General features: G+C 44.4%; 1 protein-coding gene across 1 annotated transcript; it reads right to left on the minus strand.

Moving 5' to 3' along the window:
• Positions 1–6137: 6137 nt before the first annotated feature.
• Positions 6138–22871, minus strand: smad7 (SMAD family member 7). The gene is made up of 4 exons (XM_075455077.1): positions 21349–22871; positions 20387–20440; positions 17184–17255; positions 6138–7051 (listed from the first exon to the last, which is right to left on the minus strand). Exons 1-4 carry the CDS (start codon positions 21812–21814, stop codon positions 6513–6515), a joined length of 1131 nt encoding a protein of 376 aa, XP_075311192.1. The 5' UTR covers positions 21815–22871; the 3' UTR covers positions 6138–6512.
• Between the last annotated feature and the right edge of the window lie 978 nt (positions 22872–23849).

The following is a 23849-nucleotide window of genomic DNA, read 5'->3' on the forward strand; positions in this document are numbered from 1 at the left end:
ACAGTTCCTCTGTGATACAGCATCAGGACTTTGTGTACTTTGATAGAGACTGTCCGATTTATTATGTGTGCAAGAACACAAGTGTAGTAACTCCTCACTGCCACGGCGTCAGCACATATAAAGTACAGTGCCTCAACAAATTGCTCTTTTTCTTTTAAAATTCATTTCCCTTTTCTTTGTTAAGGTCAGCTCTTTGTTAGTGGGTCTGACATCTCTGTGAGACATTCTAGCCTCAGGGAGAAAGGCCCAACAGAGCAAAGTCCAATTCATAATCATGGGGCATGCTCCTCTTGGTTAATGTAATTGAAGAAGAAAAGAAAGAGGATACTGTCGTCATCACACACTTGTCTAATGCCAATATTGCACCCATCAATAATTTTTTTCATGGTTTATGCCTGGTGTGTTCAGTGACATTTCTCTTGATTTATTGTGGTAATAACACTCAAATACTATATGGTGTGACTAGAGAGGGGCATCCAAGAAAGGGGATGTATTTGATAATTTATTGTGATGTGATGTGTGTGGAAGTGCAGAGGGAATAATATAGAAAATGCGGGGGTGGGGTATGTACATTTTTTTTTAAATGCAGAGCTACTGCTGTATCTCTGCATCCTACTGAGTATATTATACAGAAAAGACAGATTTGGGATGGAATATCAGTCCACAAAATATTTATCAAACAATGACTCATTCTGTTTCATCTATTAAAAGAACTGCCAGCTTCAAGGGGGGGGGGGGGGTTTAAATAATTATATCACAAGTAATTAATATGGTTTGGCTTGTTTACCTATTTAGGTTTTGGCAAGCACAAGGCTTCAGCAGCACTACACTTCAAAGGCAAAACTGTGAGAGACTGAATGGTGGCTAGATGCAGCCGGTTAAATAAAAAAATGTAATGAAATATTGTATTTCATGAAGTCACATCTATGGCATGGTATAATTGGGGGAAAAAATTAAGTCAAAATGTTTGATTTCTATTGTGAAATGCGAGGTTGGTGGTCCCTACATAGGTCGTTGATCACTTCTACCAACTGAAATCTAGGAATACCATCACTTAGATTTGGAATTTTAGTTTATAGACTAAATAGTTTGTTGCTTTACTTATTGATGTAATGAGAATATTCTAGTGATCTTAACAAGATGCCAAAAGACAAAAGAAGCTTATGAGGAAAATATCAGTTTCTATCACGACAACAAATCTTGGGTAGGAAAAGTTATGCCGGCTGCAGACTTTGTTTGTTTGTCTTTGGTGTTAATGAAGTGAAAGTGTAAACCATAAATTGATAATCAACAGATTAACTGACGATGAATCACACTCCTTGTAGCCTTATCTGAACCCAAATTTGGTCTTAGTGACCTGCTGGGAATGATGACAAAGTTCCTCATGGTCTTGACTGTGTTAGTAAGACACTGGTAAAAAAAAAAAATCTAGTTATCTTGTTAGTCCTATCGAAGCCAGACCTTAAACATTTTCGTCTGACCAAAAAGATATAAAACTGAGCTTTGCGATTCAGACTTTTAGTGCTTGACTAGCCTAGACTTTTAGCTTAAATCTACCTGCGAAGATAGCATACACTGAGCCTTGTTCATAAAACTGTCGTCTGTGAAGGGTAGCTAACTAATCCACTGCTTAGACAATTCCACCCATCCCGCCTTTCCCTCTGTGACATGTAAGAAAAGTTTGTAGAAAAAGAGTCTCGTGAGTAAGAGCTTGAGATTACTTGATAAAACTAGTTCCTTCTGCGTGAAAATACTAAAACATTTCTTTTTGAGTTTTGGGTGGCAATTAAGGTGATAAAACATGATTTGAATGCGGCAGATAGCCCAGAAAACATGGAAAAGCATGCCATCAGACCATCAGATGTTTTATCACAAGAATCTGATTCATCTCCCGTGCATGTGTAGCCGGTATAGTGATCAAAACTCTTAACCAAAAAGTCAATCAATTGAGTGTAACCGTACTGTGTGTCCCTCTGATTAGAGAGCAACTGTGAGGTGCACTAAATGCATAATGGTCTCACAGTAGCAGAGGAAGAAAATAGCAAGCAGAGAAAAAAAAAAACAGCACTCCTTCAAAATCTTCTTAGAGCAGCTGAATATTAATTTTTTCTATGCTCCATATGTGAAGACGTGTGAGGGCATAATTGAAAAGAGGATGGTAATTAGTTCTTGTAGATATCTACACTAAAAATTGTTTTTAATTAAAACCGCATACAGCACACAGAAAAGCCATCTTGGGTGTGACTGTTCCTCGCAACAGATCAATATTGGCTTAAAATTCATCACTTGGAAGTGCCGTGCTCTAAGCATTTTTCTAATGACTATCAGCAGGCTGTGTTCTTGCAACTGTCAGCTAAATGTATATCTTTTAATTGATCACAATTCATATAGACTGTGAAACAGAAATGCCTGCTCTTTGGATGACACGTACACTGTGCATGGACATGTCAACATTATGTGTGTTTATTTTGTTTGCCTATGATATGTTTCTATAATTTTATGGTGGGTGAGGAAAAACATCCCTGCAGGCCATACTGGGGCTAAATAAGCAGATGAATGCCAGAAGTGGCTGTCCCCTTCTTTAAACCCCCAACCGACACTTCCAGCTTGTAAACATGGCTAGACTGTCCCACTCCACCTCCTCCATAACCTCCCATCCCAAGCCCCAGCCCCCCTCCCGCTGGGAGCTGGCAGTTGGACAGACTGTGTCTTATCTGCCCCCCCTAGGGATGAGGAAAAGGGGGATGGGGGCTAGCTTTGTCTACCACCAGAGGACTTTGTCTTGCACCCCCACGTGCAAGCACATGTACAAAAATAAAAGAACGTATACACACAAGGTGTGCAAATAATTCGAAAAAAAAAACAGCGCACAGTCTTTGAATAACATATCAACGCGATGTAAAATGATTCACATTTAGGAAAATCATCAACAATTTACCAAAACAAGGGATGTTTACATCAGATTCAGAGTAATCCCTGACATGAAAAGGTCATGGCACATTCACACACAAAGAGCAGGCCCCACTAACCCCATCCAATCAGGCCTGGAGGGGCCGCCACAATGCACACACACATCAGTAAACAAGATGTTGGGAGCGTTTCTGAGCCACAAAGACAAGAACGAACCTATCGCACCTCATAATATCCGCAGATCTGCCTGCGATGCTCTGTACAGGCCTGGCAAAAGGTGGAGCTCAGCAAAGTACATTCAACTAAGAATCTAGTTGCCCAAACTCAAGAATACTCATATCTATCTGGCCCAACTAGTCTGGCTGCTCTGTTTCGACAATTAGATGTTTCTGTCCACAGAAATTCTGCTCACTTTTTTCTTCTTTTCTGTAATCATTCTGAGATTCTCAAACCAGGCAGTCTCTTTTATTTCCCGTACCAACACATGGACAAAATTCACAGGTACAGCCCCCATGCAGGTGTACGCTTTGAGAGAGTCAAATCATTGTATCTTCTAAACCCCGTTTAGCACTATGAGGGAATCTTATACTTTAGAGTTTGAGTCTGTGTATTTGAGTTTGACACCCCTGCTCTAAACGGTTGGCATTTCAGTACAGGTCAGAGTGTGACATAAATTTTTGGCATCTGCACGTGGATCTGTGCTATTAATGTCTCGCTGTACATGCAACTGCACAAATGAAAACATGGCCTTGGCAGAGACTCAGTGTAACATAAACAGAGCTGTGTGAGTGTCTCTCTTTCTCTCAGTTCCTATTTGAGTATAGATGTTCTTGACCAAAAAAAAAAAAAAACTGGATGTAACCAGACTGCAAAAGCCTTACTTTTGCTTTCTATTGAATTGCAGAAAGTGGGCAGTGGATTTTGCTCTTCCTATTTAAGAGGGAATTAGAGGGAATAATTTCATCACCATTCCTAATATTTATATTGTGTAGGGATATGATTCTGTTTTAAGCTCCTTGCTTATTTATCAAATTTTTTTTGGAAAGGGGGATTAATCTGCAAGCAATACAAATAACTGTTTTATTTTTTACAACTGGTTTATGGTGAAACAGTAGTCAGAAAATGCAATTTCATGGACAAAATATTCACTGGAGAAATAAAATAATTAAAAAACAAATAAAAAAACAACAACCAATAAATAATTGGTTGTTGTTGTTGTTGTTTTTTTATTGCCTACATAGCCTTCTGTCTTCCAGTTACTAATTCAAGGGATCCTGCATAACAGAACACCACTTGAGAGATAATGAGAATGGAAGAAAAAAAAAAGTTTCAAGTCTGCACAGCCGACAAACAACCACAAACAGCCAAAATGTGACTGAACATGCCAACTTGTTCCAGCAGCTTACTGTACATTTATTTAGAAGAAAAACCTGCACCCTCCATAGCCACACAGGTTGTTAAATACACATGTACGCATTAGTAAGGCCAGACAAAAACCGACGCACACATGCAAAGAGAAGGTATATGACTTACTTTCTTGATGTCACTTGTGGCCACGGATAAAACTCTAAAATCCAGGTGATAACCATGTCCCACCACTATTGATGTTATGGTCTATATATCTATCTATATGACTATATAGATAGACATATAGACATACTATATGTATGTGTAGAGTATGCACAGAGATGTTGGAACCTTTTAAATGCAGTCATTCAATGCTTGAACTAACTACCTCATAACTTATACACTTATAACTCAAAAGTGTTGTCTTGATGTTCACACAATTATGTAAAATACATGTACATGCTGGTGTTTTTCGTAATAGTTTTAATAGAATTATTGAATCAGGGTCACCCCCGTGTGAGAGAAGTCATGGTTCATGTATATAAGGCCTCAAGCGCACACAAGGCACCGAGCCGCTTTAGTTGTATTAGGAGGGTTAGGGATTACAGCTATGAGGACAACAGACAGCCATGGGTTTCATGTGCAATGGACTAAGGAAAACAGTCCCACCATGTGAACATTTTTTTTCTGTATGATTGATTTTCTTTGTTCGCTGTGTTTCTTTGTCTGGATTTTGTAATAAATCCAACGATGATGACAGAGTTGTAGGTACTGGCTCCCATTGCTGAAATAAATTTGGGGAAGGACATGAATATGTATCCTTGAACAAATGTTTCCTGAGGGGAAGTTGAGGACAGCCATTGCTGTGCAAGTATTCCAGTATTCCAGTGTCCTATTAAGTAAATACCTGGGAAATATTTAGATATACAAGCAATATACTGCATTCTGAATTGTGACGGCCATATCTATTTCAAAGACATTTAAAAAAAAGGTTGCCCTAAATCATTATTAAACTCTTTAATAATTTGAAAACCAGTTTATGTTCTTGAACTGAGCACACAAAAGGGGTGGATGGCATGGAAGTGGGTCTTGTGAATGTAGGACTTTGAGACTGTGTGTGGGTAAAGCAGGCTTACAGTGGTAATCCTCTTCACAGACATGCATCTGAATCGCAACAGGACGAGGCCCAGACAGAAGCACACACACACACACACACACAGATTTTGTTTGCTAGGAGATCTGTTTTGTCTTGTTTTCATAGATCTTAATGCGCATAAATAGGCCATCATTTTTAACCACACACTCTGTTAGAGATCCAACATCTCGAACTGAAGTTGTAATTTTCCAGTGCTTCTGCATTTCCTCAGGTGTGGCACAAAATTCTTTGTTTGATACATGACATTCCTTTTCCTTATCAGCCATTTAAACAAAAGTGACTCCTCCAGGAAGCCAGACCCGCTGTTGACTTTATTGGTTCCTGAATTTTGCCATTACTGCTTCCTGGCTGTGATGTCACGAGTCGGTTAATGACAGAGAGGAAGAGGGACATTCATCCCCAAATAACTCAGGAAAAAGACACAATTTTAAAAGGCATAATGAGCCTGCAGGAACAGCGACAGTGAGTTATGACTGTGTCACAGTCTGAGTCATTTTGTCTTGGAGGAAAATGCTTTTAAGATCTACAGCACGACATCAAAGTGCCTCAGCTACACAAAGTTAAACCAATGTTGACTTTGGTTATAATGAAGGCAAAATAGGGGGGTTTTAGAGAATTGACATGCGGATCCAATTCAATAATCTAATCTAAATCATGCACTAAAGAGAACATTGGTAAAACCAAATGGAAACATCAAAAACCTAAAGACGGACTGGACAAGAAATATTTGTATTTTTTTTTTTATTTTTTCATTTTGGCATTTCTTTGTTTTGCATTTATATTAAGCAAAGTGCATCTTGTTTTCTTTTTCTCATCAACACATTGCACAATACATAAATAATGATGCATATAAAACGTCTTCATATTTACAATTAATAATATATTTATATATAACATAAAATACATTTTTTTTCGCTTCTTATTTAATTAAATCTCAGTCATTTATTAAACAAAGTCTGTCAGAATTTTATACTTTCTTCTTCTTTTAAATCCTTTCTTTTTCTGTGTTTTGAACCTCTGGAACAAAAAAGGAAAGTGGGTTGAAGTCTTTTTGTGAGAGAACGAAAAAGGTGAGGGTGAAGGGCAGGAAAGGCTGCTGCTATCGGGTGTTGAAGATGATTTCCAACCAACACGGGCAACTACTGATAAACTGTCTGGTGTAGCACTGTCCCCAGCCTTTCACAAAGCTTATTTGCACCGTAAAGCCCGTGCGAGGCTGCTGCGTGAACTCGTGGTCGTTCGGCCTCTGCAGGCTGCCGGCCTTGTCATAGTCAAAAGCTTTGATGGAAAATCCGGGAAACACCTTGTGCACCAGCAGTGTGCGCGAGTCCGGGTTGTCCAGTGTGGCCGACTTAATGAAGATGGGGTAGCAGCTGCGGTTGTAGACCCACACCCCGTCTGGCTCGCGCGTCAGCTGGATGCCATAGCCGATCTTGGCCCGAACCATCTGCACCAGTTGGGACTTGTTTTCGGAGCAGAGCTGGCCCAGGCAGAAGCCATTCCCTTGAGGTAGATCATAGAAGATGTCCAGAGAGGGTTCCTGAACTGAGTACAGGCGCCCGACGCGTGTCTTCTCCTCCCAGTATGCCACCACGCACCAATGGGCCCGTTCACCAGACTCCTGCAATGCCAGGGAATCTGAAGGAGGCAAGAGAAGGACATGGTTAGGTCTGAGAAAATGACAATGAAACTTTAGACTACATTTTGAATGGATCAAGAGGAAAAAGAGAGAAGAGGGGGAAAAGATGAGTGCATGTGAGACTTCTGATCAGATGTCATCGAAATCTAAACCACAAACTACTTAAGCATTGCTACATCTGAACAACTTCTTCCTTATCCCAGTTTTGGGAAATGAAGAATTTGCTTTCGTCAAGAGCCAAAACTAAACTGTCATCCACAATTTCTGCCACACAGGAAAACCATGTTGGAATTCCTGGAGTTCAGACAAGAAAATCAGCTCAGAGACACTGCCAAGCAAGTTTCCACAGGCAGTACAATATTTATCTAGGCATTAAATGCTTATCTTCTGTCTGGCTCGCTGTATTTTTGCAGCGGCGTGGCTAACAGTGTACTGACGTCAACCTGATGTCCTGATCGTCTCTACAGCAAAATGCTTCACCCTGCTGGAGGAAATTAGAGCCCATCTTTGATTGACAAAGATGAGGCCACGGTAACTGTGACAGCAACAAGATGAAGGGCTTTCACACAAACACATAAACCATGTTTAGCAGACGAGTGAGGCAACTCAACTCTCGAACCCTGGTGTCTGGATCGTTGACAAGCGAGGCCTCACCAGTCTAAAGTTTCCCCCCAGCGTAAAAGAAGTGTAGCGTTGGCCATGCTCCAGTTTCCAAACTCCTCCTCCCTAGTTTGTCCCCCTTTGGAGCGCCTCCTTCGCCATCCCTCTTTCCCTTCATATCTCTATTCCACAGAAATCTGGCTCCCAGCTACTCTCAGCCAGAAAAGTGGGAGCCAGTGAGGCGCAAGGGAAATATAGGAAGACAGAAAAGAGGCGGGGTGGGGAGGAGAAGGAATGCTTTTCACATATTTTTTTTGACTGTTACTTTTGCAACTTTGCTTCCTCTGATTTTTAAGTGTCTCCTGTGCCTTTTAGGGTGATCATCTTTTTGCTGCAACTTCATTCAACTGCTCAACCATCTGTTCCTTAGACAAATTCAGCCTCTGTGAGACATGCAAAGGTTAAGAAACCTTGGAAGGTGTATACATAGATATATATATGTATATATAAACATAAGGGGGGGGGAAGAGCCCCACTCGGAGCCATTTCAGTTGCGCCCATCCTTCCCATTCGACCTCCCTCTTTCATCTTGCAGGCGGTAACTGTGAATGTAACCGGTAATTTGGAAGGTCCCGTCTGAGACAAAATGCAATGTTAATGCAGCAAGATCTCTGCCGGCCCAAGCGGCCTGTCATTAGCCTTCATTAGACGCAGGGAAAAGAAAAAAAATGAAGGAAAAAAGACAACATTAAGGGAGGAGAGGCAGAAAAGGAGGAGGAGAGGGAAGGAGGCCAGCAAAACTGAAAGCATGCCTTCCATAAAACAAGAGGGGCTGCCTTCTTTGAAGTTGGACTGAGCTGAGCCTCAGGGAGTTTTTCTTAAATCCATCCTCGTGGGGTGCGAAGGGAAACTGAGTACCCAACTGTCTACCTTAGACTAAATGGAGGGAAAAGAAGAATTTATCTTCAAGATAAGAAACAGAAAGTGTCTTTTGTGTCTCAGGCAGATGTCAGACAGTCTCCAATCCTGGTATGTTTTACATATACATGCAAAGCCAAGGATGATAAGGAGAAGGGCGAGTTGGACTTTCTTAACAGCTGACAGTGGGCCTGCTGGTAGAGCTCACCTGTGGGGCCCTGCGTGTGTGTGTGTGTGTGTGTGTGTGTGTGTGTGTGTTTGTTATTGCTGAGAGAGACAGAGCCTGGCGTCATAGGTCATTAGAGCGGCTGCCTGTCTGAGCCTGTCATTGCAGCCTGAAAACACCCAGCTATTCAGGACTACACTAACCGCCCCGTTTCCCCTGCCTCATGGTCTCTCCTTCCCACTCCAAAACTCTGGTGGCGGGTGAGAACCGCAGAGCAGAGAGAAAAAAAGAGAGGGATAAAAGTGAAGCATGGAAGTTAGACAAGGAAACGACTAAGGAAAATAAAAAAAAAGGTCAGCTAGTAAAGTAGTGGCGTAAGAAAAACCTTTGCCTTTGTAACAGTAACACTGGCGCTTTCTAAAGAAAGAGAATTACAAGTCCAATCCTCAGAAAGACGAGCTGATAATCAGTCGAGATATGCTGACATTTCGCCCCATGTCTAAGTTGAGCTCCTGATAACACTGCATCCAACACTTTGCATAATGCAACATGATGACAAATGCTCATGTGTTTTAATGTGCCCCCGGCTTCTAAAACAGACTTGTGTAGTATTCCGTCTGGCTCAAATGTCTCTTACAGGTAAACAAACCCAAACTCATTATGTTCAGTATATCAGCAGAGGGAACGAGAGACGGGCAGACTCTTCCATCTGCGGGGCGCCGCCTTGTGAAGAGTATGTTCACAGCTTGTTCTGACAGCAGAAGAGCTTACACCTCATGAGTAATGCTGCCGAACACACACACACACACACACACACACACACAGAGGGCCACATTAATTTGAGTGGCCCTGTATCAACACACCTTGTTCGAAGTGCAAGGCTCATTTAACTGAATTTTTAATTTTTAAATACACCGTGTGGGAGGTGTCAAGCTCCTCGTGTTACAGCCTGACACTATTTCAGATGGGCCCCACGTAGGTGTTTGTGTCACCCGAGTTGTGTCTTGTGTCCATCAGCTCCAGCTCCTGAATACTTACTGTCCCTGTCTGTACATCTGTCTGTGTGTCTGTCTGCATGCTGGATGTCTGCCTCCCCACCTGCTCGTCTGCACTGCGGACTTTCAGTCCTCTTGTGTCTCTGGCCTCTCCTCGCAAGAGATAAGCTGACTAGCTGGCAGCCTGTGGCCATCTGTCACCCCAACCCTTTCTGTTCTGCTTCATTCAGTTGTCTGCTGCTGTTCTGTCCCATTCTGGTTTGTCCCATGGGATCCACATGCAACCCCCATCCCTACTCTTTACTACAAAGCAAGACACAGAGAAGGGCTAAAATGTTTTTTTTTGTCATGTGATTGTGGATGATAATAGTGAGAACATGCCTTATTATAGGTAGTTTGTGTAATGTAAGAAACTGTAAGAAGCAGGTGGTATGAGCTCATGTGGATATTAGACATTAGCGATGATGTGGAATCTAAAACAGCATATTGCTCCTGTTTTCTTGGTATTTACTGGATAATCAGCTTCTGTTCTGTAAGCAATGTGGGGTAGGTGGGCAACTGCAACATTCCAGACAAGTGTAAATATCTTTTCTTTGAAATCTCATGTGCAATGGAGAATTTTTTGGACAAAGACAACAGATTTGACAGGGTGTTAGCTCCCCTGATGTTTTAGAGAGTGGATGCCATGTTAGCTGAGACAATTGGACTTGGCCAAAGGGGAGGAGGGAGAAGAAGGGTGGGGGGGTTGGCAGACTGGGTGCTACTCGTAGGGCCAGAAACACAGTCTGGAAAGGTTAATCATTACCTCTGTCTGACTCCACACACAGACACACCGGGTTGCTGCTATTCTTAGAAGTCAGCACAGTCACAGAGTAACACGCTTACACCATCATGCGCGCACACACTCAATTTCCGGCCTTCAGTTCTGAACACTTTCAACATTGGTAAATAGTGAGGAGGCTACTTGAGGACTGTCTCGCATCGATTCCTGAGAGCCCTGTGTGTGTTTGTGCCTCTCTCAGCTCAGACGTGTAATGACCCTGTCGTCATCAGACACACACAGCAGCTGAAAAAGGGAATGAGGAAGACATGAAGGAAACAGCTCGAGGGGGGAGGAAGGGCTCTTCACGGTACCTTATTTTCTAAGTCAACACCCTCTCTGGAGCCGAGGAAAGTCTATTGCAGAGGTCAAGGGTCACCCTGGAGGCATTCCTTTTGTTCTCTCTGCCATGCTGTATATGTTCAGTACTCTGTGTGTGTGTGTCTTTCTCTGCAGTCAAAGCCCAGCCTTTATCCCCTCTTGTTCACAAAATATTTGGTCTCATTGATTTTTCTTTTCAGAGTTTTAAAGTGAAGACAACTCCTCAGCAGCAGACTTGCTGTCCGCTGAGGGCTGCTGATGCATCGTTGCTTCTCCTTCTGCTTCAGCAAAAAATTAAATGGCAGGCAACCACTTCAGAGAGAGAAAGGTCAGTAGTTGTGTTTCTGTGTAGCAGTGAGGAAAGGGGATTGTCCTTGTCTCACATCAATGCAACACCACAGCCTTGAAAGTTTAAGCCATAGCCATTTTTTTTCGTTGCACTAAAAGGTAATGACAGTCTGCTTTTGCCTGTGACTAGTTACTTATTGTGCAGTAGATCACCCAGTAACAGAAATGCCATTAATTCAGGCTTAATTGTGTTATTCATCAACTGGATTGCGCTGTTTTTCTTTAAAGAGTTCTCCGCTAATTAAGAGTAGCTTCACTTTAACACTACAGCAAAACTGATGCTGCAAAAGCATCTCCTTTATTCTCTACAATCCCCTTTCTTTTCAACGCCCTCACCTGCATTACCCACAATTCAATTTGGCCATTGACAGGTCAGGTGAAGACTGCGAAGTGCTTGTGCAAGACACAGCTCATGCAGCGTTGAGCAATTGGTCTCAAGTAGAGCTTTCTAACATCACACATCAACATTTTTTAAATCTTCAAGCATAAAGTCCTCAGCCCCAACCAACACTGACTCGAGTGATATGAGCTGTTCATCAAGCTTTGTGGACACATGAAAGGCAATAAAGGACATCAAATTGTGGCGTCTCCTTTTAAGATTTGTCATAAAAAAGCAAATGCAGGCATTTTTCAATGTTTACAAAGCACAAAAAAAAGTGCAAAGTCAGACAAATTTGCTGTTGAGGCACATTATTTGCATTCTTCGAAACAAGAAACAACATTTTTCAGTAACAAGGCAGATAAATACTCAAGCAGATGGGTGGTAGTGGGTGTAGTAGCTGAAACAGAGGAAGTGCCGCTTTAGGGTGGCAAGTTACGTAAGCTGTTAAGTCCTTCCCCCATTTCAGGAAACCTAAATAAGCCCTGATGGCAGGAAAACCACACAGGGGAGTGGCACAGTTTCGCTATCTGCAGATCTGTCTCCTTGCAGAAACACAGATAGAGAGAATGAGCTGCAGACACGCCATCACTAACATGAACCATCCGGCCACGACCGGGAGGAGATAAGAGGAAGAAATGGCATGTTTTCCTAATATTTGCCTCTGTCTACGGAGGAAATGCTTCAATTACATTATCCACAAGTCTTGATGTCTCTCAGAAATGAGGTTTTCCTCAGCTAGAGATAAAACACAAAAACTTTCCTAATTAATTCGGCAGCATCTTCCATCTGGAGCCACATTATCACAAAAAAATCCAGCGCAATCCTTTTTCACCGAGGGACATTTTGTTTCCCTTTAACGCCTCCTTCCTACTCCCGCTGAGTTCTTATTCCAACACTTCATCATGCTGACCCCCTCTCTCACACACACCACCACCACCACTCCCTGCAGCCCAGATTTCCCAGGGTGACAGGACAAATAAACACTAGCTAGTTGGAAACAGGGTGCCAGGCAGGCTGGAGTGATGTCATCAGCTCACTTTTGCAAACACGCAAGTCAGGAGATTACCCGCAAGATCAGTATCTGTAGGCCTTTAGCGCACACACATACACACACAGGGCACCACAGACAGATGGACAGACAAGCCGAACAATCCACCGTGTTGTTGTGATACTGAAACACCGTGGGAACTAAAAACAAAACAAACACCACGAAAAGAGACAAAGATGACCAGCAGAGCCAGTTGTATGTGATCTGAGCATTTTGTTGAGTTTATACTCTGTTATTAGTAATTATAGACCTCTGTGAGTGTATGGTTATGCCAGTACTGATAGAGATGTGGTTACTGACAGGAATGAGTGTGTCACGAAGACATCCAAAGGCCCCTCACTGCTCCAGAGTACACAAAAGACAAACTGACAACATGAATGAGCAGGCGGGAGGGTGGAGACAGCAGCGCTGTGTGTCACATAAGAAATCTGACACACACACACAGGTTTACAGGCATATGTCTCCACTTATTTCCATTTCCGTTTTTTTATCCTTCTAAAGAGGGGTTCGATCCCTCCCTTCCTCTTTCTCCTTCACACATTCTCTTTCTCTTGTTCATGCTTTCATACATCGAGGTAGTGTCAAAATCCACTTCCACAGAGTGACTACAAACCAAAACAATGTTCATCTTTTTCTGGGCCTCCCTCCAGCTTTGGCATGGAGCCCAATCTATATAGCCCTTCTTTCAGTGAGTGGGCTATGCAAAGGTATGGTAACGTTTTTAACTGTAAATGCAACAACTCGAAAGCATCTGAAGCTAAAGAAAAAGCCCAAACCATGAAATGAAGGCACGCTCTCCTCCATCCTCTCCATCCTCTGCTGTCTCTGTGTGCTGTTTTTGCGATTTGTGCAGCATAATGACACAGGGTGGGGAACAGAGGACGGCCAAAACCAAAATTAAGTCCCTTGCCAGGAGGCGGCTTGGCTGCCGCGCAAGGAGAGGAAGTGGGGAGTAATGAGAGATCCTGGCCCAGCACGGAGCGGCCCGGCTCCACTCTGCTCGACTCGCTGGCTAACACACAGCCTCCAAATTACAGAGAACAGGCCATCTCTCCCTCCACCCAAAGCCGCCATCTTCTCTCTCTTCTATCCTTCCTCTTACTGTTCAAGTAGAAAAATAGACTGATTCTGGGAAGAAAGCGCTCATTTTCTCTTCAAAGAACAGGCAATGTGTACATTTCTCTCATTGTAGAAGTAAAGCAAATGTGTTTCACACCCTCCCATCTTTCTGGTTGGTGCACCCCAGTGTTTGTTTTCCGTCAAGATGAGGCCTCGGCTGCCTCCCTGTCCGCTCGCCTTTTCCTCAAAGACGTGAGGTCATATCCTGCGCAGCCCTTTCCTCTCCCTGCTAACCCAAACATGGCAGGAATGCTGATGGAGAAGAGGGAGACTGAGGGTGCACTGTTTCTGGGCTGCTTTCTTAATTGCTTTGGATTAGTAAAAAAAAGAAAAAAAAGAAAAAAAAAGAAAGAAAGATCACAAATCTTGTCTACGGTATTACTTAAAACCTCACTTTGTGAAAATACCATGTAACAACCGCACTCAAAAGAACACACAGGCCTTTTCTCTCATCGAGTTTGCTCCAAAAATGGGCCATTTCTTTGGGACCTTACTTATGACAGCAGAACGAGTTTGATTTAATGAGCCGAGGTGCCAAGACTAAATTTAATCTCCATGAGAGCCCCTGATGAAGGTTACACTTCCAGCCTATTCACTGGATGACTAATTGACTGAGTGAAGGCCTGGCCGACTGTCTGTCGAGTGAGATGACTGGCTGGTGGTATAAGAATACAACTCGGCCTAAATTTAACCTGCAGTGGGAGGAAGTGCCTGTGTGACAGTCGGCTGTCCGCCAGGGCTCGCACCGGGTCATTCTATCTGCCTGCCTGTGTGTATATGTCAAAATGTGTGTATGTGTATGTGTATGTGTGTGTGTGTGTGTGTGTGTGTGGATACATGTCACCACAACCCAACTGGGTCCTCTTACACACAGGCACGACGGGTCTGTCCCCAATGGCACCAACAGGCATGCCACTGACACATAGACACACTGATGCTACACATTCAAGTGTCTGGCACAAACAGAAGTCTAAAATTTGACTTTAAATAAGACCTAATGTATATGTGTACACTTTAGCTGAGTATTGATACTCAACCGTAATTATCAGGGAAAAAAAACGACAGCAGCCAGCAGTGACTGTCTGGTAAGGTTCTTAACCCTGTTTGCTTACTAGACGGTTCCAGACTAAATTCAAAAGGCAGTCAATAGCTGCTTGTGTTTAACCATTATCATAAAGAGAGAAGTGCTAACTTGTATGAAGCACTGAGCCTGAGTGCACAGACCTCCTGTAGCCAAACTTATAAAGGTGTTATAGGTAGATTTTCAAATAGGTTTTAAAAAAAGCGAAATTTTGTGCCACACCCCTTAAAGCTTTAAGCTTGACAAAATGGATCTCTGGTTACATGAATACCTAAGCTGCTCATAACTCAAAGTTACTTAACACTCCACAAATTCATAACCAACACTCCAGCGCCCTCTTAACCCTGACCCGATCTGAATTTCACAATCCTTCCTCTGATCTCTGTAGTTCAGTTCCTGGGTGAACCTAAAGCCCTGAGCTAAGTCCTCACTACGGCTTAAACCAAGATCGGTGCCCCGACACCCGGCTCCACCGTCCTCTCCTCTTCCCTTCCTCTCTGCTCTGTTCCAAGCTGATGACGTGAGCCAGCGAGGGGAGCTTTGGAGCTGCTAGCCTGGCAGGCAGCCTAGTTTGCATTTGCGCTTGTCGCTGTCGCAGTTCATTTAACTCTTTCCAGCCCGAATGATCCAGGCTTTTTCCAGGATGCATAAATAGGGAAGGACACCCTCTCCACAACTCTGTTTGAACTATGTTTTTAGATGAATAAGGATTTCTTTCGAGGCAATTATCTACTCTTGCTGAGGTGCAGCTCGATAGCAGCTGCTTAACCAATCCAGTCTGGCTTTTTCTCAAAGATAACAAGGTCTTAATTATTCTAATACAATGCAAAAAGTTGCAGGACTCTTGCTGACTTCAAGTCTTTGCTTTTCTCCTCTCTTTAGAGCCTCCCTCCTCTCTGTAAATATGTCTGAAGAAGAACATAAAAAGGGCAGAGTGAGTGAATTAGAAGGTCAGCAGCGGGCCTCTGGGAGAGCCATGTTTCTTTTGTCAGGGCCCCAGAGGGAGGGAGCAAAGCAGGGAAGCAGGGAAGGAGGGAGGGAGGAAGAAGAGGAATGGATTAGCCTTTTTTTTCCCTTGGCTTGCCAGGGAAATCATGAGGGCAGAGCGCTACGGCCATCACGCCCTGACTTTTCTACCTCCTCTACTCTTACTGAGGAGGCCCATTCACCAAAGCGCTGGCTGCCGCTGTCATTTCATCCTCGCCAGGAAGGAAAACAGGGGAGGAGGTGGAAGAGGAGGAGGAGGGGCAGTGTGTATCCCTTACTGAGTGAGGGAAAAACTCAGGGAGGGAGCTGGGGGGGGGGGGGGGGGGGGGGGGGGGGGTCTGTTAAGACTCCACTTCTTCGGTTTCACAGTTTGAACTGTCTAAAACATGTCTTTAGTTAATGCACAAGGGGAGGACTTTAGTGTCCATCTGACGGTGGAGGAGAGGACAGGCTGATTCTTGGATCCTCTGCTCTTTAAAGCATTGCTCTGACCCCCCCCCCATATACGGACACACACAGGCACGCTAAACCCTCCACCCCCTCTGACCACCAAACAAAGGCGGGGGGAAAATGGGCAACGAACACCAACTGACATAAAACAGGCTTTAAAGGCCCAGTAATGAGAACCATCTGAGGCAAAGGAAAGTAAAGCAAAGCAAAGCACAGAGCAATCTGAGGCAGTGGAGAGCAAACTCTCTCATGAGCATCATCGTATTCTGTAGCCTGCGGACTAGGCCATGGGTAAGGAAGGCGACACTGCCAAAGGGGATTATAGGGGAAAAGCTGAGGAAGGCTGAAACATGTCCTGCATGAGAGCTGGAAGAAAGAAAGGCGCCTGTGTCTCACTCTTATCCACACAGAGCCCAGAGGAGCATTAACCATCTACAAAGACTTCCCCTGTACACGCAAACATACCAAAACAAACACTGAAATGTCAAATAAAGCCTGCCTTTTTTTTTCCTACAATACCACACGCACTGAACATACTATTCTACAAACAACAGCCCGGCGTGTTTGTCTTCTATTACAACATTACACGGAAAGGGATGAGAGGGAATGGGAGAGAAGAGGAGAAGAGAGGAGCGTTGTTCAAAGAGCCAGGAGGGAGGAATTTATGTGGATGTGGGAGAACTACACCACCCTCCCTCACTGGCTTTTTTATTACAGAGGGGAAGCAGGGGCCCCCACAATCACTGCCTCATCATCACAAGTATGGAGGGGAGATGATGTGTGTGTTGGGAGGAATGTAAAGGAGAAGGAAAAGAAAACAGAGGAGGAAAATGATATGGAGGAAAAGTAGAAAAATAGGTGATATAAACAGGGGACATGTTTGTAGGACTATTTACCTGAAAGCCCCACAGGGGCTGAGTATGTAGTTCCTCCAGTGTCACTGGATGAAGGTCCAGAGTCTGGAGAATCTAATGGAAAGATGGGAAGAGAGGGTTTGAATTAGTGCTCAGTGTGTTCCTGTGAGCCTCTGCATGTGTGTGAGGGGAGACGGCAACGCAGCAGCTGTGAGGCCGTCAATCACTCGGGTGAAATCAATGCCTAATGAAGACGCTGACGATGAAGCTCACACTCCACTCTTTCACACACACACAGAAGATTTACAGCAGAGAATTTCTTACACCCCTGATAATCCCACATAATCCACTGCTTCGGCAGGAATGTGAGCCCTGCTTCTCTGCACAGACGATCTGTTGATCTAGAAAGAACTGTCTTCTTTCTGCTAATGACCGAGGCGGAGTTTGGGATGGACACTTTGATCCCAGCTCAATAACCAAATAAAGATCAAATATTAGAGGTCTAATCTGGGTCCTAGTTGTCTGATAATTGTTTTGTTTTCCTCCTTCTTTTAAACATGTGCCAAAGACACTCCACCTCGACAAAAACACGGAGCTTACACATGCCTCAAAAGCTGCTATAAATCCTCTTTATGTCATTTCTTTTCCCTTGTGCCCCTTTTGCATCTGTGTTCTTAACTCCCTCTAAGACCTGCAATGTAGGCTAGTTCCAACACGACACCTGAATGGAGCTTTAACAGAATCACTGTGTGTGCTGAGCAGAGCAGTGAGCAGAACACCGCTGGGAGCAGGCTAGTCGCTGGTAGCTTCACTAATTATACATTCCTTTTGCTGCACGTCAGCACTGCGCTACACCTTGTATGTACTGTGTGTGGCAGCAGTCGCCTCCACTCTGGCTGATGGCTAATGGAAGCCAAATGGACAGATGTCACCGAAAGTAAAAACCCTAAAGCAACTATTTCTTTGATTTGAGGCGGCAAAGGATGCTGACGGTTAGGACAATTTAATCCACATATACAGGCCTCCAGTTTGCCCGAGCAGAGCCTCAGTAACTATGAAGCGGTGACCAGAGCGGTTTCACTGTGAGCCCCACTCTCCTCCACCCTGCCCCCTCCGGACGCGGCCCGTGCTGCTGCGGTCACGTTAACGAGATGCACGGGCATAACCCAGCTTGATCGCTTTCATTGGCTGCCAACACGCCTTGCCCTGGTCTCCCGGGCAACAGTTCACAGCTGACCACAGGGTTGAGGGGGCATCAGGGAGAAAGAGCCAAACAGTGTGTGATTTATATTCCCATGAGCTGAAACAAGGTAGCGTTTCATGTCTAGGCTGCTTTCATATTGACCGCTGCAGCTGGAGCAGGACAGGCACCCTGACACATATAACCCCACTTCCTGCTCACTGGCATCATAAAAGCAGCATCATAAAATCCATTGCTCTTCTGCCTCATGTGAACATCTAATTGCCTTTTCAGAGTTGATATGCAGATTCTCTGATGAGTTAACACTGCCTGATTTATAGCAAATACAGAGAAATCGGTACAGAAAATTGAAATGACTTCTGGTAATGGGAAGGAGTTGATGACTGACAGCTTCCCTGCCCCATCTTTCAGCATGATAAGCTCATCTGACGCGCGTGTGTGCAAGTGTGTGTGTGCCTTCCATCACGCTGTATTGTCTGATTGATATGTATTTCCCCTTTTTTTCCCATCTATACAAATACAAACAGTCACATTGATAAGCAACAGCTTTGATAAGCCAAAGCTGTTGCTGCACTGACTTACAGGATACAGCAGAACTACAGGTGGACTAGAGACATGAATGAAAAAATAATTTAGACTAATAATTAAACTTTAAACTTGAGACCTGATATTTTTCTACACTTGTTGCTCTTGTTGGCCCCATTTAATTCCCATGCAATTACAACAATTCAAGTTTTGTCAGTTCCCCCCAAGAGGGGAAACAGGGTGGTAACATGTGTTGTATAATCATTTCCTTTGTCTGCATCCCACTTGCATTTCCTATTTACCTTCTTGTTTCCTCTAATGACTGGAAAGTCTCCAGCTGAACACATACAGAGACCCCACGCCAACCCTACGACGAGTCCCACCAAGTCAGCAATGAGTTGTAGGTAATGGGGATTTTGCTGCTTTCATTTTAGATCAATTCTACTTGTATTTAAGATCTGAGAACTGCTTTTCAAGTGCAACATTAATGTCAGTGCAGGGTAAATAGGGATGACAAAGCGAAGGGGGGCTTTGAAGAACCGCAGCTGCAGCTGCAATGACTTCCTATTGTTTCCACTCACTGAAAGCCACTTTCTCCTCCTGACTGGCTGGTCGGCTGTTAAACTCTGAGCTCTTTCTGCACTAATAGACACCGAGACGGCTAAATGAGCAAAGGGAGAGATTGAGATAATTAAAAACAGGGGGCTTTACAGTCCAACACACTGTCATCTTCTGTGCAGCTCGAAAAGAAAAACTGCCTCTCCTTCTTTAGTCTATTCTGGTTAAAGTGTGAAATCTAACACACTTCACAAATGACTTCGTGGGCGATGACATAACCTGACGGCATTTTGTGGCAAAAGGGCAGAGCAGCGAGTGGAGCCCGGCACAGGTGGAGAGAGAAAACCATTAGGTTAAAAAATGTGTTGTGCAAAATAGTGTTGCTATCCCAATGCTTAAAGTGTGGAAGCATTTAAGCACCCTCTCCTTTTCCCTAAAATCCATCTAAACACTGAAGTGGGATGATGACACCCCCCCATCACACACACAAGCACTAAACCTTAATCTGCTGATCATTTCAGCTGATAAAGGCTGGCTGGCTCCAGAGACTCTGCTGTCTGTCTGTCTCTCTCAGTGCTGCGATTCACAATAGATAGATGGACACACAAACAAACCCCTCCTCCCTCCCCTCAGACATGCACACTGCCCCTGGTGATGTGCCAGTCAGTCTATAGCTGGTATCTCAACTTTGTATTGCCTTGCCCTGGCTGCCAGCCACGATGGAATTGGCCAGCCAGCCAGGCGTGCCACTCCACTGCTATCATAAATCACAACATAACGTGGAGCCATTTCCTACACACACAAATGCACTGCAGGGCTAGTGAAGACTACATGGCTGTGTAATGCAAATGTGGACAGCATTTGAAATAATATATACAATATGGTCGTTTAGTTGTGAATATCTTGCAAGAAACATATATACATGTGTGTTCAAGTGTTTGTGCGTGTACATCAAGCTCACCTGGTGGTTTAAGATAGTCCATGGGATAGCGCGAATATGGAGGAGGAGGAGACTCTGTTCGGAAGGGGGAAAAAAGAAGCAGTGCATGAGAAAAAAAAAAACAAGGGAGAGATCTAAACTTTATGATAAGAGTTGTCATTCTTCAGGGGGGAAAAGATTTGTGTCTGTCAGCTCCGCCTGGAGAGGCAGGCAGTGAGGCCGGCCGGGCGGCTATTGCCTTTCATTGGCAGGCAGATAAACAGGGGGCCGCCTGGCGCCAGAAGGGCCACTATCAGCGTCTAGGACAAACTGAGATACGGGCCTCTTTTGGCCCGGGACGCCAAGCAAGCGCGCACAGACACACTCACTCACACACACACACGCACACATACGCATACAGAGAAAGAGAGAGAGAGAGAGGCTGGAAACTTCCCCGTGGAAAGACTGTGAAGCTCTGGCTGAGTCGCTCTGCACTTTGGAAATGCCAATTATGAAATGTTGAAATAGCAGCCAGCCTGTTTGTTTGCAAAGCGGGGCTTTGATGGAGTTGCTCATCTAAGTCCTTTGGCACATTTAAAGCGCCTAAAAAAACGTGTTTTTTAAAGCTGGGAGGCAGTGTAATAATACATCAAAACACACACACACACACACACACAAAAAAAAAAAGCTATGTCAATGTAAAAACAAGAACATAAATATAATGACGCCACACTTCCGACTAGATGAAAAGGACCACTTGTCACGCACTTGGGTCAAGTTTGACCTTATGGAAACTCAAGACCACTGTGCCAGGGAGGTGATGTCATTTGAATTAGGCTAATTAGCCCTTAAGGAGTCTGGTAACTCTTTGACATGATGTCAATGTGTCTGAGTTTGAACTTGATTTAAAATAAGCCCCGACCACCTGAGAATTTAACACAATTTCAGCACATTAGACTTAAAAAAAAGAGAAGAAATAAGGCTATTAAAATAATCTAACTCACCAAGTTCACAAAGCCTGCTCATGTGGTGCGGGTTGCAGCAAACGAGCTCTGGGTTGATTTTCCCGTAGGATTCACAGCAAGACAGCCTCTTCAGCTCCGAGGAATGCCTGAGGTCCGGCCACCTGAACACTTTGTAGAGCAGCATGGGGAGAGAGTAAGACTGTTGACCCACTTTGGCGTCCACTTTGCTGGGCAGGAGCAAGCAGGGGCTTCGGGCACCCCCTTTGGACTCCACCGCCTGCAAAAGCACCTCTAATTGTTTCTCTTTGATCTTTTTCAGTACCGAGTGGGTCAACGCCTTCAATTCAGCCTCCGACCCTGCGTTGGACTTGGCCACCTTTGTCGCTTTGCCCATGCAGCAGCCCCCGGAGCCATGCGTTCCTCTATCCGTCTCCCCGTCGCCCTCCGCGGGCGCACGGCTCCTCCAGAGTCGCCGGACGAGCCCCGATCGTTTGGTCCTAAACATGCGGGACGAAAAGAGGGTTTCCCGGCTAAAAAACGAGCATGGTGTCCGCAAATCATGAAGATTCCGGGATCCGAGTCCAGGCAATGACAAGCAGCCTGAGAAAATACGGTGGAAAAACTGGGAGCTGGATAAGCAGAGGAAATCTGTAGCATGCGCCAGTCTCTGTTGCTTGCTCCTGCAAACTAGATCAGCGGAAAGCAGTCGGGCTTCACGGGACAGTCAGCTTTCCCTCCGGGGATAAACTACCATCACCATCAGCCTTTCAGCACTGGTTAATAATGAGTCTAGCAGCTTACACGCCGAAACAACGGGGAGAAAAAAAACCTAGGCTACTGCAACCAAGATGCGTGTTACAATTTTCAGCTGATGATGTGCAACCTATTGCGCTGTGTACTGACCCCTATAAAAACACACACTCCGTGGCGATTTTCAACTAATAAATACTGTCAAAAATCCTGCTATAAATGCCAACTATATGAGGTAAATATTGGAGCAAAGGGGCCTAATTAAACCTCAACACTGTCGCGGTTATCCCATGAAAACCGACGCTCGTCGCTGGGTCTTGAAGAGCATTAATCCACAAGATCCTTGATCCGACTGCACAGAGCAGGGCTTTCTCCACCGGGCTGGCGAAGGGCTTTTTTTTATTATTATTATTATCCGTTATCGTCTCTGTATGCCGAGGATGTGGTCTGCTGGCCGGCGTGAGCCTCGTCCACAGAGCCTGGGACCAAATCCACGTCTGAACGTCTCACCCGAGTTGAGTTGCGTTTGCAAAGCCACACAGAGAGCGAGAGAGACCCTTCGCTTTGCGTCCACGCACCGAGTCTGGTAACCTATTTTAGCAGTCGAATCCCTTCCAGTTAAAATAATCCAACCTCGTATCTCGCACGAAGTTTCCGTGGCTGAGTGAAGAGGGAAGCGAGCCGACGAGTGATCTCGTTGGGGGGTAAAGGGCTCTCTGTCTGTAAATGAGGCGGATGGTTTGGGTGCCCTTGCTCCGTCTCCAGTCTCCAGTGCGCATTGACGCGCCCGGTCACGTGTGTGTCTAGACACCCTGTCGCTTAAAAGAAATGTGATTGTGTTGCACAAACAACAGATCAAGTAGAGCCCACAGCGCACGCACACACTTGCGCGGGCGCGTGCACGTCAAACACACACAAAATAGGAACACTTCCCAAATAAATATATATCAATTAAAATGAAGAAGTAGAAGAAAGAAAGTTGACAAAGAGTAAAGTTCAGCAAAGGTCAAAAAGACACTTAGCTTCCTTTTTTTTTTTTAAACTATCGCATTTTTTATTGTTATAAAAATGAAACAATCTGGAGCCTTTCGCCAGGTCACATATCTCCCTCAGGCTGCTATGCTCGAGGAGCACAAACACTTGTTTTAAAATGAAAGACATTGTCTGATTGTGGACATGTATTTTTTAATATTATAGAGCCCTGTCTGCTGGTTTCCTGATATGTTCAATAAGTAAGTACAGATTTAATTAGTGTATTGTTTTCATGTATCCCTTACTTGAACTGTCCGTTTAAGTGAAACTTACTAGCTTCTCCTCATAATGAAACCTTTAAGCTATCGTCACGGTGATCACACAGGACAGTTTCACTCAACAATATTGTTTGGAGTTTGCCCTTTGTTACGACTTTCAGGTTGCACTGGTGCCCACGGACAGCTGCTGAGGATGTAGGCCAAACCTAATCAAAGATTATGGGTTCTGAGGCTGAACTTTGGGTTCTGCCTTTTAGAAAGTTGAGGAAATTCGCCTGTCAGACGTCACTCAGGGCGATAAGGACTCATTCGGACACGTCCGGAACAAAGATGGGAGCGCGCTGCTGCCGCCCGCTGGACGTTTGTCTCTCAGTGGGACAAACACACGAACCCCGCGAGTTTGTCAGTATTAATTGTCAGCACAACTGTTTCCACTCATCTTCATTTATCCAGCAGAGGAGGAGTCCATCAATTCCCTCTCTAACCTGACAGCAGATCGAGGGTCTCTCCACTTTATTATTGTCTTTATTGGCTCCATAT

Source organism: Odontesthes bonariensis, chromosome 22 (genome assembly GCF_027942865.1).
Source record: "Odontesthes bonariensis isolate fOdoBon6 chromosome 22, fOdoBon6.hap1, whole genome shotgun sequence".
In the NCBI taxonomy this organism is placed as follows: Eukaryota; Metazoa; Chordata; class Actinopteri; order Atheriniformes; family Atherinopsidae; genus Odontesthes; species Odontesthes bonariensis.

Excerpts from the sequence above, each read along its gene's own strand:
- smad7 (XM_075455077.1), bottom strand. The coding sequence starts at position 21,814 with ATGTTTAGGACCAAACGATCGGGGCTCGTCCGGCGACTCTGGAGGAGC. Across the intron at positions 20,441-21,348 it reads GAGCAGGCTTTGTGAACTTG|AGTCTCCTCCTCCTCCATAT; the intron begins GTGAGTTAGATT and ends CCTTCCGAACAG. Across the intron at positions 17,256-20,386 it reads GGACTATCTTAAACCACCAG|ATTCTCCAGACTCTGGACCT; the intron begins GTGAGCTTGATG and ends TCTTTCCATTAG.